This window comes from Vicugna pacos, chromosome 20 (genome assembly GCF_048564905.1).
Source record: "Vicugna pacos chromosome 20, VicPac4, whole genome shotgun sequence".
Taxonomy (NCBI): Eukaryota; Metazoa; Chordata; class Mammalia; order Artiodactyla; family Camelidae; genus Vicugna; species Vicugna pacos.
The window spans coordinates 10,182,793-10,196,950 of NC_133006.1; the positions used below are offsets into that span (position 1 = coordinate 10,182,793).

Genomic DNA, 14,158 nt, shown 5'->3' on the forward strand with positions numbered 1-14,158 from the left:
TTAACCCCAGAGTCATTTTAAAAATACATAATAGTTTACATTATAGGATTTTAATTAAAGTCTGAGCAATTTGGAATGGAATGCAAACAGCAACATATAGGAACACGTCTGCAGGCTGTCAGGACCGCACACCCACTGCAGTCCACGCACATCCCTGTGCTCTGAGCCTCCTGCTGTAGGACAACCCCTCAGAGAACCTGCACAAGTACCTCCTCCCAACCCTGCTTCTGCTGCCACCCAGCAAGAAGCACACCTGTTAGGGATGCAGTGACTACAGACACACCAACACACACAGAGGATCCTCCCAGTCAGTTCCTAGGTAATGGCACAAAGCATTCACCCCCCATTGCCACAATATCATCCCAGAGAAGGAACATTTCTACCCTAGGTGTTGGCGGCACTGCTGAGGGGCTATAGCTGTTGGAATGAGATTCTTACTGCCAGGATGCAGAGAACAGAGTTCTGGCTGTGCACCCCAGGACATCCAAAATCAGGGGACTCCCTCCCCCTACTCCCCAGTGAAAATAAATGCTAGACCTCTCTGCAATCTGATGGCTGCTTTTCTTGATCCTAAGAAACCTAACTTTGGACCAATCTGTCACCCACTCTACAGAGGAGTAAAAAGCAAAGGGCTTGAGAGGGAGGTCGTGTTTAGACAGCGCCTCCCACCCACTCATACTGCATCCCCAGACAGGGCGTGTGTTCATCACAAGGAAGACTGTCTACCCCAAACAAGCAGCACCTTAGAAATGAGATGACCTAACCACGGAGGGGGCATGTTAATTTGTTTCTTTTCGTTTTTAATAGTCACTCTTCTGTTCTCAGAAAGATGAGGAAAATTGTGATTCTCCCTAAGAACCATTTTCCATGTTCCAACATGCCATCTACATCTTAAGAAACAGTAAAAAGTAAAGCTTAAAAAAAAAAGCATCATGGAACTTGTTCGGGGACTCCCAAGAGGCCCCACTATGCACACGGGCGCGCACACACACGATTCACGCCTTTCTGTGCTCACGTGTCTACAATGGCGACGTGTCCACGCAGGACAGAACATTCGCCTGTGTCTGTGGGCGGGCAGCTCCGCGATCTCACGGGCTGGGCCGGTGCGCCCGCACACCTCACCCTCACGTCGGTACGTAAATATGTATATACGCCTCATCAGCGACGTGGGGTAGTTGTGGTAGTTAATGAGAAGGCTCTTGTCTGATTTTCTATCTAATTACGGCCGCCTGCTGGGTTTTTGTACAGGATATTCACGCAGCATGCTGGCGCTTAATCGTCACAGGGAGGGTCGTAAAGATTTAATTAGGACTGCATGCGGAAGCTCAGAAAAACAACTCAGACTCGTAATTACTAGACTTCTTTAGTTAAAAGTGATACCAGGGGTTGCTTTAAGACACTAGGGTGTGTTTGAGTGTGTGTGTGTGTGTGTGTGTGTGTGTGTGTGTGTGTGTGTGGCAGGGGTCTGACTTAACATCTTTATGTTTGTACTCTTAGGGAGCAGAGGTGATGAGAGGTTAGAGAGCAAAGATCAGAAGAAGAAAAGAGGTATTCACAGCAATTGAACAAACTCCAAACTAGGTGTCATCTCTCTCTTTCTGATGCTGCTTTTTCTGAGTTTTTAATACTGCCCCCCCACCCGCACACACGCACGCACACACATACACACGCGCGCACACACACACAGTGAGTGAAATGCAGCATACCCAGAATCCAAACAGCGATTTGCTGGTTTAATAGCCCCTGTGAGTAAATTGAAATAGAAATTGACAGGGTTTTATAGTTTCATTTAAAAAAAATATTAGAAGCATTTGGTTAATTAGCTCTCCTCTGTCTCTTCTCTCACGGTCGGGGCGGTGGCCCCGCGTGTGTGTCTGGGTCACACAACATCCTCTCCCAACCCTGGGCCAGGTGAGTCCCCCTGGCTGTGAGGCCCTCCCGCCCGGCAGCGCCCTGGGATCCTCCTCGTCTGCGGTAGGTTGGGGTAGGGGATCCGGAACCCACGCTAGGCCTTTGAGATGGAACAAGGGACTAAGGCCCAGGCCGTGGCACCTCTGGTCCCTTTTACACCCCACCCATCCCATGGCCGCAGGAAACGCGGAAAGCCCGACCAGCTCCTGCAACTTTAGGCCCCGCGCTCCAGATCCCTAACTCGGAAGTCCCGGATTGAACAGAAAAGGCGCAGCCCCTGGATTCGAGGGTCTGCTCCTAGGTCCATCTCCTTCCTCCCCTATCTTTCTTTGTCACCTGCCCCGTGTCGCGTCAAGAACACTCCGGCCTCAGGAGGCCTGTCATCCCGGCGGGGACGGCTCGCTCCTGCCCCTCTGGTTCCCCTCCTGGGACAGGCGCGGGGTGTATCCCGCGCGACCCCTTGCACTGAGGGTCGACCAAGAAAGTCCCGCGGGCCTCCCCACCTCTCCAGACGACCTGCTGGGATGCTTCCAAGGAGGAACTGGGCGGAGGTCGGGCGGGCGGGGAGAGGCGAAGGTCCGGGGCCTGCGCCTTCTTTGCTCTGAGCTCTCCCCACCCTCGCGGGCCAAGCTCCGGCTGCAACTCCGCCGCCGCGTGCCGCTTTGACCAGGGCGTCCTCCAAAATGCACACTGACCTGGCCCTGTTTTTCTCTTGGCCTTTGCCTTTCACCAAACACTCCAAACCCTCACAATTCTATCTTAAACACACACACACACACACACACACACACACACACACACACACACACACACAACTAAAACCAAAGAAATCTGTTTCCTCTTTTAGGAGAATTCTTGGGTTCAGCGCCTAAGCCACTGGGCCTACAGGGTGGCGCTGAGAGCCAGTGCAGCACAGCCAACAGCCATGGTGATGAGTTGATGCACTTTCATTATCTAGCACTTTGAACCGTACCCAGAAAGGTTAATTTAAAAACTGCCCCCCCGGACACATATTACCCCAATGCATTAAAAAGAAAACTATTAAATATTCCCTTTCTCATATGATATTCTGAAATGAGCAGTATGCCCAGACAGGGACAGTTAAGCTCCGTTAAATCAACAAAACTATCATTCTTATTAGCGTGGGTACATCCAGCCACAACTCAGGTGATTCCAAAATCTTTGGAAATATTAAATAACTGAATTTCCTTTAAAGCAGTAAACCATCATAGACCACAGAGAGACAGGATTTGGTGCTGCCACCACACTTTAACTGTTCTAAAGACATTTTGTTCAGCAAGGTAAAGCAGAGGGACTCATGCACACCTTCCCTTCCCCATTTCTTTTCTTTTCTTTCTTTTTTTTTGCTTCAGAGGTATGTCTAAAATGATGCATAATATATACAATCATGCCAATGAAACCGAAGGGTCAATTAAATACCTTTCAACCCTATTTATCTTTTCTGGAGACTATTTAAATTAGGGAGCAAAAGGAGACCTGCTCAGAATCACCCGGACAGTTTTTAGAAATCATCTCTTTGATGTTTCTTTGTTTAGTTTAACCAAGCATTCGCAACCAAATCAGGCTCCATTGTGCAGAGTGCAGATGGGATAGTGGTGGGGGGCGGTAGTGTTTGGAGCCTTTTGTTTTTAAAAAAAAAAAAAACAAGCATGTGATGCCTCTTCAACTGGGATGGTGACTCCAGGGAGAGGAAGGTATTTAGCGGAGGGGGAAGACGACTGCAGAGGGATGTGGAGAATAGTGCTCCACAGTCGTTTAATGGTCCAAAAGGTGAAAAGAATCTCTAAAATGGTACATGTCCTCATGGACTCCCAAACAGAATTGTGGCTTTCTGGGTCTCTCCCCAGAAATATTCCACTTCTTGGATGATGACTCTGGAACTCAATTATTTTGGAAAAGGGGTCTATAGCTTATGGGACATTCAAAGTAAGACCTGGCTTAGACAAAATAGCACGTGTTTTTCTTCCAGTCAACACTGTCATGCCTAACAAAGTCTTTACAAAGCCATCAGGAACCTCTGTAGAGGACCCTGCACCTCCAAGCTGCATCTCAGGCCTCGGCCTCCAGGCAGCCAGGGCCCCACCTGCCATGTCAGGGGCCAGGCTCACTATGGGACGCGCAGAGGGGGCGGGTTGAGGACGGTCGCCAGCTTGCTTACACAAAGCGCAAGCGAACAAGAGGGAGTCCGATGGCTCAGGCAAAACAAAAACACCTAGCCTTGATGCCAAAGATCCTAAACGAGCAAAACACTCATGTACTTTTTTCCTTCATGATGTAATTTCTGGTGGTTCTAGCTTTTATCATCGGACCTCCTGAAATCGCCACTGGAGAGCCATACACGTCTACACACAGTTACACGTTTCGTGTCCGGTTGTTCTAAAGATGGGAACAACCCCCCCCCCCAACCAAAGGAGACAGAGCTGCCCCTCCCCCTCCCAGGGCATTTGTTATTTGTGCATCGTCGTGTGTGTGTGTGTGTGTGTGTGTGTGTGTGTGTGTGGTGTGTGTGTGCGCGCGCGGTTACCTGGACGTCTTCCATGCCGGGATGGCCGAGGCCGTGCAGCGAGAGGCTGTCACCCATGCCCGCGTCCAGGCCGTGGTGCGCCGAATGCAGCAGCACGTCCGGCCGGCGGACCGAGTGGTAGTCCCTCCGGGGGTCGAGGCCCGAGAGCTGGGGCAGGGCGGCCCGAGGCTGGGGCAGGAGAGAGCCGGCTTCTGAACCCACTTCTTGCCGCTGCCGTTGCCCCCAGGGATGCTGCTGGGGCTGGTGCAGGGGGTTCAGGGAGTAGGGGTCGTTGACGTGGGAGTAGGGGTCCTGGCTCTGGTGGTAGGGCAGCGGCTGGTAGGGGGGCGGAAAGTAGGGTGGCTGGAAGTCGGACGACGGGGTGTGGGACAGCGGTGGGGCGCTCGAGTAAGGTCCTTGGGACACCGAACCCAGCTGGGAGAGCCTCGAGCTGTGACTCGGGACGCCATCGTGCCGGTCCTGGGAGAGAGTGCAGGAGACAGAGAGAGAGACAGACAGAGACAGAGAGAGGGAGGGGGAAAAATACAAGCGACAAATGGAGAAGCCCAGCTTCAGGATCTTTTTCCCGGGACAGGGGAACAAGAGTCTGAAACTCGCACTCCCAAGTTTGTTCAGAGGGTACGCGCTTTCAGCAATTCCAAACGCGAGGCTTTGGGGGGAAGATGGGGGAGAATTACCCGCCTAACCAGCATCTAAGCCTTCTGTTGGGAGGGGGGCAAAGCTAGCAAAAAAAGTGAGGGTAAAGTGGTTGTGTGTATGGTGGGGGTGGGGGTGGGGACAGAGTCTAAATTCCTTAATGAAAAATACAGGAGTCTGACTATGGCATTTTGATCTTTTGGGTGTTTTAAACTACTTCTTTCTAACTCTTCAGAGCTCCAAAGCATAACAAATCAAACTTCATACTATTTGCCTGGCTGTTCCTCCTGTTCCAAACCAACTTCTGTCTCCCTGGCAAGCCAGCCGGGCTGACCCCCACACAACCTGGTAATTTCAGGAGATACAGGAATCTGCCTGATCTGAGTTTCCAGGCACCCCTGCCTCCCCAGCAGGGATGAAATCCTTTATGGAGTGTTTGCTGGAAATGGACTTCATTCAAAATCAGATCCTGAGTCCCTGTCAAATTAAGTTGAGCTGTGGTGTGCAGGAGTGATTTCTAAGGTGACTTTCCTACATTTAAGACTGTTAAACTCCAGGGTGTGAAAATGAAGGACTTAGGGTGGGGAGGAGAAAAACAAACAAACCCAAAAGGCCCAGACAACTTATTGTTGGTCCTAATGGGAGTGCTAAACGAAGTGAAAGGAGAAGGGGGGGGGTGTTGGGGGGGTCTTGTTTCTTCCTCTCCTCTGTAGAAATGCCACAGTAAAGTCCCCATGGTTCTTTTTGGAGAAACAGTCACCTAAATTTCCAAACTGCAGTGGCAAATAAAAAGTTTTCCTCTTTGGCCTTCCCCCCCCACCTCCCCAGCTGACTCATGGAGCTCAGACAAACACACAATGCAGAGAAGCAGCTGCAGCCTCGTCCAATTATGGTGCTAAATTACCAAGCCAAAGGCGCTCGAAGGAAGACAGAGACGGGAGAGTGAGACGCACACGCAGAGACAGAGACAGAGAGACGGTGAGAGGAGGGAGCATGCAATTCTCGTATAACGTGAATCCAAACTCACCATGGATGAATAGGTGTGGACTAACATCTGGAAAAAAAAGCCTGGTTACTGCTCAAAAATCAAACAATGATTAAAAAAAAATCAAGGAGTCCAGCAGAGAAACGGGCTGGACACAGGAGCCGAGCTTGAGGTGTTTCCAGGACAAGCCATCAAAAAAAAAAATTACCCCCCCCCAACAAGATTGCCGACGCCTGTCACACACAGACAGAGCTGTTCATCGGTCTCTTGCTGTCTTTTCGGCCTTTTTCTCTTCGGCGGTTCTCCGAGGCTGCAGAGGCAGTCCTCTTCCGCCCGAAGCTGGGCTCAGACTGCTCGGGCGCCCCTTCCTCCCTCCGCTTGCCTACACCGCCTCATAATAATTGATATTCATGACTATTAATATTACACGAGTACTTTAAAGGGAGAATGGAGGACAAATGGAGCGTGAAGCAGCAGCGGGCGCAGAGCTCCCCTACTATTGTAAATGACGTTCATTCAGTGGAGAATTACTAGATGTAATCAGACGAGGGGGCTGGCAAAGGCAGACCGGGGAAAAAGTTTAGCAGGAAAGAGGCAGAACTTCAATTAACTGAGCCGGGGACGCGCGTAAAGCAGCCCCTGCTCCCTGCGACCAGGCGGCGAGGGAGAGAGCATCGCTGGGGGCTTGTGCGCAACGTAGGTGTCCTGCTCCTGGAGAGGGACTTTCCTAATGGGAAGACTTGATCGCCCTGCGTGCTTCGTGTGCAGATTAAAAATAATACTAATAAAAAAATTTAAAAAGGCGTTGCCTCACCCTTTGGAGGGGAGAGCAGAGTAAACCGGTGGGCCCAGTTGTTTACAGTGACGTTGGCCGACTTTCACGCATACTGGAGATTATGCTTATGTATCAAAGGACCGAGGCGAGATGGGGGCTTTCCCTGCCTTGTGCAGCCTTTCCCTCTTTAGTGCGCGTGCAGCCCGTGATTTTCACTTCAATTTAAAATACATGCAAACAATCTTGAAGTACACTAAACTTATCCTTTCCCGGCAAAACCAGGGGCAACAGAAAACCTTTTTGGATGTTTCAGGAACCCGTTCAACTGGCCCGACTGCCATTTCTGTTAAAGTTCAACCTTCCTCCCGACTTAAATAGGCGCCTTCCACCGGGCTTCGGGTTCTCCTATAGTTTCGAGTAGAAAAACTAGGCAGATAGGAATACCTGCAATATTCTGTCTCTCCCTCTCTCTCCATCCTCTCTCCCTCCCTCTTTATTCTCTCCTCTTCCCCTCTTCCCCTCTTCCACTCCACCCCTCCCTCTCCCTCCCTCCCTCCCTCCTTCCCCCGCTGCTTTCTCCTCTCCCTCCCTCCTTTTCCATGTAGCCAGTCTACTTTTCAGACTCTTAGCACGAGTTTCGTGCTGCTTACTTTTCGGAACCCGCTGGAGTCCCTCTGTGCCTACCCGGAGCTATTTACACCGTGGCCGCATCCCCGCCTGTGCCAAGCCCACTTCAGGCGCTCACATTTTTTAGGAGTTCTAGCGCCTTCGACTTGACCATTACCCCTCCTGCTAAAGAAAGAAAAGGAGGCCGAACCGAAACAAATCCCACCAGGCGGAGGCGCGGCTCCCCGTTACAGTCAATACACAACCACAAAGAGGGAAGGAAAACCCCAGTCATCATTCCTCAGAAAGACGGATCCCCTCTCTCTCTCTCTCTCTCTCTCTCTCTCTCTCTGTGTCACACACACACACACACACACACACACCCCAAAATCCTGATTCAGGGCTGGGCAGAGCTGGGAGACTCCGGGCGCCGGCGCCGGGCTCCGCGTGCAGACACCGCCCGGCGGCAGCGGGGCGCGCGCGGGCGCCTCGGAGCCGCGATCCGGGTCGCGGGGCCGGGCCGGCGGAGTCGGGAGAAGCTGGCGGGCCGCTCCCGCGCGTGGCCCATTCCCAGCTTCCTCAAGGCGGCTCCCTGCCCGGCTTCCCCGAGTCGTCCCGGAGCGGCCGGGTGGCGTGTCCCCCGAGGCTTGGGGAGCCTCTGCACGTCCCACCAGGACCGCTTCGTCCGACCCAGCGCCGCCCGCGCGCGTCGCCCGGGGCTCGGCTTCCAGGCCCCCTCCCCTCCCCGACTTCCTCTCCTCGCGATCTCCGTCCACCGCCCGCTCGCCGGCTCCCACCTCCCGTCTCCCCATCTCGTCTGCCCCTTTCCCCTCGCCTTCTTCCACGCTTTTTTTTCTCGCTTCCCTCCCTCTACGTCTCCTTGGAGTCCAGGCTTTCCCCTTCCCCTTACACCTAGCTCGGGGGCTCCCAGGCGCGTGCGCTCGGAGCCAAGTTCCGCCGGCCTCGGCCGCCGTCCCCTCCCCGCCCGGCCTCCCGCCCCGCGCGCAGCCCCGTCGGCGCCCGAGACCCGAGCGCACGGCCGGCGAGTCCGGCCCGCGGGGAGGCAGGCGCCTGCCGGGCTGCCGGCAGCATCTCCACCCGAGGGACAGTCTCATTGGCCTCAGCGCTAAAGAACCCCGCGAGCTCAACCCGGGCAGAAAAATTCGTTAAAAAAGGCCAAAACGTGGGGCGGTTTGGACGCACCGACCCTCAAAGAAGCAAAATATGAGAAAAAAAGGAAATTAAAAAAGTTGTCCGCTACGGCTCCTTGGCTCCCGCTCTCTCTACATCCATCTTATCCATCGGTCCGTCTATCTGTTGACCTCCTTCCTTCTAATTTTCCGTCCTTTACGTGGATCCGTTTGTTATCGATTTCCGAAATTTTATTGAAAATAAAAATTAAGAGCCCGAGTCTGTTACAAATGAGGCCTGAAAACCTAATTCTCTCCCACACTCAAAACGAGGAGAGTCTCTGCCTTTCTGCCTCTATTTTGTCTGCCCACATTCAGTAGCACCACGTCCCCCATCAAAGTCCAAAGGTTGGGGGGGTGGGGTGCGAGGAAGAGAGAAAGGAAAATAAAAGAATAAAAAAAAAAAAGAGAGAGAAATCTCCTAAGTTAAAGTAGTCAGATTTCCACCTTAAAGTCCTTTTTTTCAGAATAGCGAAGTCTCCCCAAGCCAGCTTCCCTAAAAGTTAGAGAAAGCTGAGAAAAACCGACCGGAAATCTACGAGCAAATAGCTTAAAAATCTCTATCAGTTGGGGTGTCAAGAAGCTCAAATTCTCTATCTGCAAAGCTCTAAGATGCATCTGGGGGTGTCGGCTCACCTCATAGATATCTTCGTACTTGACATTCTCCACTAGCTTCCAGAGCATGATGGCAGCCTGGTCTCTAGGAGGTGAGTGCATTCATGTGAGGAGCAGATGTCTGGCTTCTCAGGACTCCGCTGTCTGTAATGATCCATCTATAATTGGAAATGGGGGATACACACCAAATCCGACGCTCCTCTCCCATCGCAACTTATATCTGTTGTCTCAGACAATAGGCTGGAGAAGGAAGCCTCAGCTGAGATAAAAACATTATTACACGCACAGGAGTTAGATGCAACCCACAGACATATATATTATAAAAATCATAAACACGTATTTACACCCGGACACCCACATTTAGTTATATAAGCACCCCTGGGTCATGCAGGAGTCGACAGACTCTAAACATGCATTTAAAGGAGAGAGAGTTCACCGTGATTAATATAAATACACACGTTTAAAAGCCTCTATATTGAAAATGATGAATCATTGTAGCCATGGACTAAAGTCTTTACAATTCCTAATGAGAAACTAGGGAGCCAACAGCCCCCCCCCCCATTTTCTATGTAGATTTTAAAGAGGGGGACCATTTCTGAGATGTTTAAACACAAAAGCTCCTAATCTTGTGTGTTCAGCAGGAGGGTTTTGAAAACTGGATTTGAGGATTTTTAAGGGTGATCTCTCTGTGTTGATGGCTACACAACTTTTTCTTTTTTTCAACTGTACCTCAGTCCCTGTAGAACAAAAAAGCCAGCTCACCACAGTGAATATTTCTAATATTTTCTGGTCATTCTGCCCAACACATCTGAAAACTTAAATACTGAATCAGCATCTCAGTCTGTACCATTTCTCATTTTAAGTGTTGTTTGGATGTATTTTCAACAGATTCCATGTGCCATTCTTTCTTTGGCTGGCGTTCCATTTTATGAAGTTTTTTTAAAATTTTTTTCAGATATTGGAAGCTACATACATGCACAATTACACAATGTTAATTTGGAGGTTTCTTTGGAGAAGCCCGGGACATTTTATATTTGCATCTGTTGTCTATGACTTTTAAGTGGTTTTAATCCTGGAGACTATAAGAAATGGTCACCTGAACCTTTGGAAGGTTTAAGCAGAATGTTTTTCACGGAGCTAGTGAAAAACATTTTAGGATGCGTGCTTTGTTTGTTTCCTGTGAGTGTATATTTTTCTTAATAAGGTGATTTGTATAGTTTGTTTCTCTACCAAGGAAAACATAAACATCAACAAGAACAAAGTTAACCAAACCTCGAAAATGGGCGCCCCTCAAGGCACAGGGGTTCGGAATTTCACCACGAAGTGAACACTCACCTCATCGCCCTCTTTCCCACCCCCTCTGTTTTTCTGCCCCCATCCAGGGTGCGGAAGGATCCCCACAGCCAGAAGGGAAGACCAGTGCAGGCTCTCTGCCCCTGGGGCAGAAAATAAATGACAGGAGGGAATGAGGAGGGACCAGGGCAATTTGGGGTGGAAGTTATTAAACCTGATAAGAGTGAATCTGCAAAGGGCGATTGTCTGTAAATCTCAGGACTGCTGAGCGCTGCCGTGGGAGCCGAGACGGACGCTCCTCTCGGAGCAGAGGGCTCCGGACAACCGCGGTGGATATCGATCCGATAAAACCCAGGGAGCCGCTTCATATCTTGCAGAATGAACAATTCCGCAGATTTTTTAATTTAATTTTTTAAAGATAAGTCGAATGAAAGGAACACGAAGATGCTTCAGAAGGAACTTCAGAAATAACCTTTCTTCATTTCCAGTTTAATTTTTCTGTTTTGCCTTTCCCTCCCTCTCTCTGCCCTCCTTCCTTTTCCCCCTCCATCCTGTTTTCCTCCCTCCCTCCTTCCTTCCTTCCATCCTTTCTCCCTTCCTTTCTCCTTTCCTCTACTTGAATATTAACAGCTTAAATTATACAAAATCTGTACGGATTTTCTACTAGAAATCTGAGTGAAGATTTCCTTCCTTGTCCCCAGAGCTAGTCTGGACATGGGACGGCTTTCTTCCTAATTTTGTTGCGTAGTGGGACTTGAAAGGGCTTTCGCCTTCCCCTTCTACCCTTTCCAGAACTAACCTCAGCTCCAGATCAATATTTGGCAAGATAAATATAGACTTGGAAATTCAGATTTCCTAGACAAAAATTTATTAATGGGAATAACTGTCTTTTCCCTTTGAAATCAGTAACTCCTTTTATCTTTTTTACCTAAAGATCATTCGAGCCCAAATAAAAAAGCACTTTAAACAATCTTGTTTTTCTCTCCAAATGCTTTTAATACCTTTTCCATCTCTTTTTGGTATATCATTGCTTACTCTAAAATAAACAAACTCTAAAGCTTGAAACAAATAAAAGATCCTAGAGGGATATTTTTATATATAAAACTATAACATATACGATGTTGTTAGTGTAACTATTTTATATAGTCTTATATATATTATATATATAATTTCAATTTAACATATGCAATTTTATTTTATGCTAAAGTTAGATTTTTTTAAAATTAGAAACATCTTGAAATGTTTGGTTAAAAATTATATAAACTTCAGAAAAACTGAAAAGGAGCAAATCTGGTTTATTAAGAATGAAGACTAAATTTTAAAATATATACACACATACCCATATAAAAAGAGATACCCAAAGAAATACACAACTATAATTAAGATCCGAGTCCATTTTTCAACGTGGGCATTATGTTTAAAAATCCTAGAAACTGCAAGGGAAATCTTTCTTAGGAAGCCGTCCGTAAGTCATTGAACGGGCAACAGCGCCCTCTGTTGGGGTTTTGTGTAAGCAACTCCTGCACGGCCGCTCGGATTTCTTTCTTTTTTTTTTTTTCCCAGCGATTTCTTTCGGTTCTTGAAAACCTGTTATTGCTAACAGCATTTTAAAAGTTCAGTTCTTATCACAGATACTAATTTTAGAAACTATTGCTTCAACATCTAGAAAGTTCAAACGCCTCAAAAAAGGTACAAGTAAAAGCTCGTTCTCTACTAAGAAAAAATTCCTGATTTGAGCCAGCTTCTCCTCTCTTAACTTTCCTTTGCATTTCACCTAAACCTCCAATCACATAATGGAGGAAAAGAGTCCCGCAAGGGCTCAACAAATGCAAAACAAAGCAAAGGCAAAGATCAAACAAACTCTGGTTTCTAAGGGAAGATAAACAAGCAAAATACTCATTTTTGGTCATCATTTCATTGTTCATTTCGTCTTGCCTTATGCCCGTTTGGGGTTTTTTGTTTTTATTTTTCAGGATTGGCACAGGCTTGCCTAAGTAGAAGCGCTCTGGAGACATCCCAGGTAGTTATATTCGTATTTTCCCCTCTCACTTTTATTTATTTCCGTTTGTAACAGCAGGGAGGAGAGTTAATAACATCCCCTTTTTCTCAGCCTCAGACAGAGGAGATATTTTCTGATCAATGTAGGAGCCCCTAATGCAAGCGAAGGCACCCAGCGTGGAGCCCTCTGCTGGAGGCTTCCCGAGTAGGTTTATCACTTCTTTTTTTTTTTTTTTTAAATGTCACTGAAAAATATCACTATATTAAATCAAGGTCAATTATTAGCACTCTTCTGTCTTATTTCTCCTTTCTTCTAAAAATCGAATTGAGAGTTGTCTAGCGTTCTCAGACGTCCTTCTTCACCCTGGCACCTGTGATTTAAGGCTTCGTAAGCTCCCTTGCTCCGCAGCTGCCTGATAGACTGCATTTTTTTTTTTTAACCCAAAAACCAAGACTTAGGATTACTGTGCCAAGTCAGGACCGCGATTCCCTACTCATTCTGGGTAGTGATGCAAGCTGTTTAATAGCCAGTGTACTGAGCTATGAAATGGGAATGCAGGTGCGAATTCATCACAATCACACACGTGAAGGAATCTATTCCATTCTTTCACTCTGTAAAACAATTTAATTCCCCATTATCAACTCAAGACACAGAGCTGGGAGTCAAGGAAGTGAAGGCTTCCATCAGCTGGGGATGAGGGTAACTTCCTGTTTAGAAAGTGGAGGTGGGAATCCCAACCTGGGTCTCCAGACTCTGTACACACTCGGCACTTTGTCTACAGCGCCATGATGCTGTCTCTTTCTTCTTCCTTTCTTCTTTCCTTCCCTCCTTCCAAAGTCAAGAAGACAATATTTTTGGACTATTAAGTTTTTCCAGAGTTACTTTTGTCCTGGATTTACAAACAGGCAAAGGACAAGAGAAAAGGGAGTATTGGCTTACTTTGACACACCCAGACACCACTGCCACCTCTTACCCATCAGAAGAAATATGGCCCGCCAACCTGATTAATAAGACATGACAGCTACACTTTTTATTGTTATAGTTTGACTCTGTTTTTCTACTGTGTTTCTATCTGAAAGCTTTCTCATGATCATATTTTTGGGGGGAATTTTAATTAATGTAGTTTTAACACCAATTTGGAAAAATTACTGTCGAGCATGTGAAACTACAATTCAAGGACCTGCCCTTGGATTTATAGGGTTTTGCGACCACAGAGGTAGGTGTCAGTGACCTGGGTGTGAGGAAATACAATAGAAGGGACTATGTTTGCATAACTGTTTTTAAAAAATTAAACAAGGGTGGAATTATCTTTAGATTGACTCTTCACGATTATACAGATTGAGGCAAACATTCACAAGGAAGTAGCATTTCTTACTCTAACCATCATATTTGATCCATGGCACAATCGTGAATTTTCAAAGTGAGGTTTGCATTGAAATCACTTGTGAGAATGAAAAGCACTGTGACCCTGGAAACTTCTACTTTCTCTTGGACTCAGGGGACCAGCAGTCATTTTATTTTACATTTTAGATGTTCTGAAGTCCTCGGCCTTTTTCTGTTTAATTGTGGGGGTATGAAGGGGCTGAGGAGACAGCTTTTAAAT

At 47.9% G+C, this 14,158-nt stretch overlaps 1 protein-coding gene across 8 annotated transcripts in view; it reads right to left on the bottom strand.

Moving 5' to 3' along the window:
- TFAP2B (transcription factor AP-2 beta) overlaps positions 1-9,621 on the bottom strand; it is a 29,366-nt gene extending 19,745 nt beyond the window's left edge. Inside the window, exons 1-3 of one of the 8 annotated variants that reach the window (XM_072944830.1) lie at positions 9,285-9,621; positions 6,120-6,146; positions 4,457-4,915 (exon numbers count right to left, since the gene is read on the bottom strand). In XM_072944830.1, the coding sequence (XP_072800931.1) occupies positions 4,457-4,915; positions 6,120-6,146; positions 9,285-9,365 (567 nt within the window). In that variant the 5' untranslated portion in view covers positions 9,366-9,621. Of the gene's footprint in view, positions 1-4,456; positions 4,916-6,119; positions 6,147-7,502; positions 7,800-7,841; positions 8,428-9,284 lie in introns of those variants that run through there. The other 7 variants (XM_072944827.1, XM_072944829.1, XM_072944828.1 and 4 more) reach the window with 7 other exon arrangements.
- Between the last annotated feature and the right edge of the window lie 4,537 nt (positions 9,622-14,158).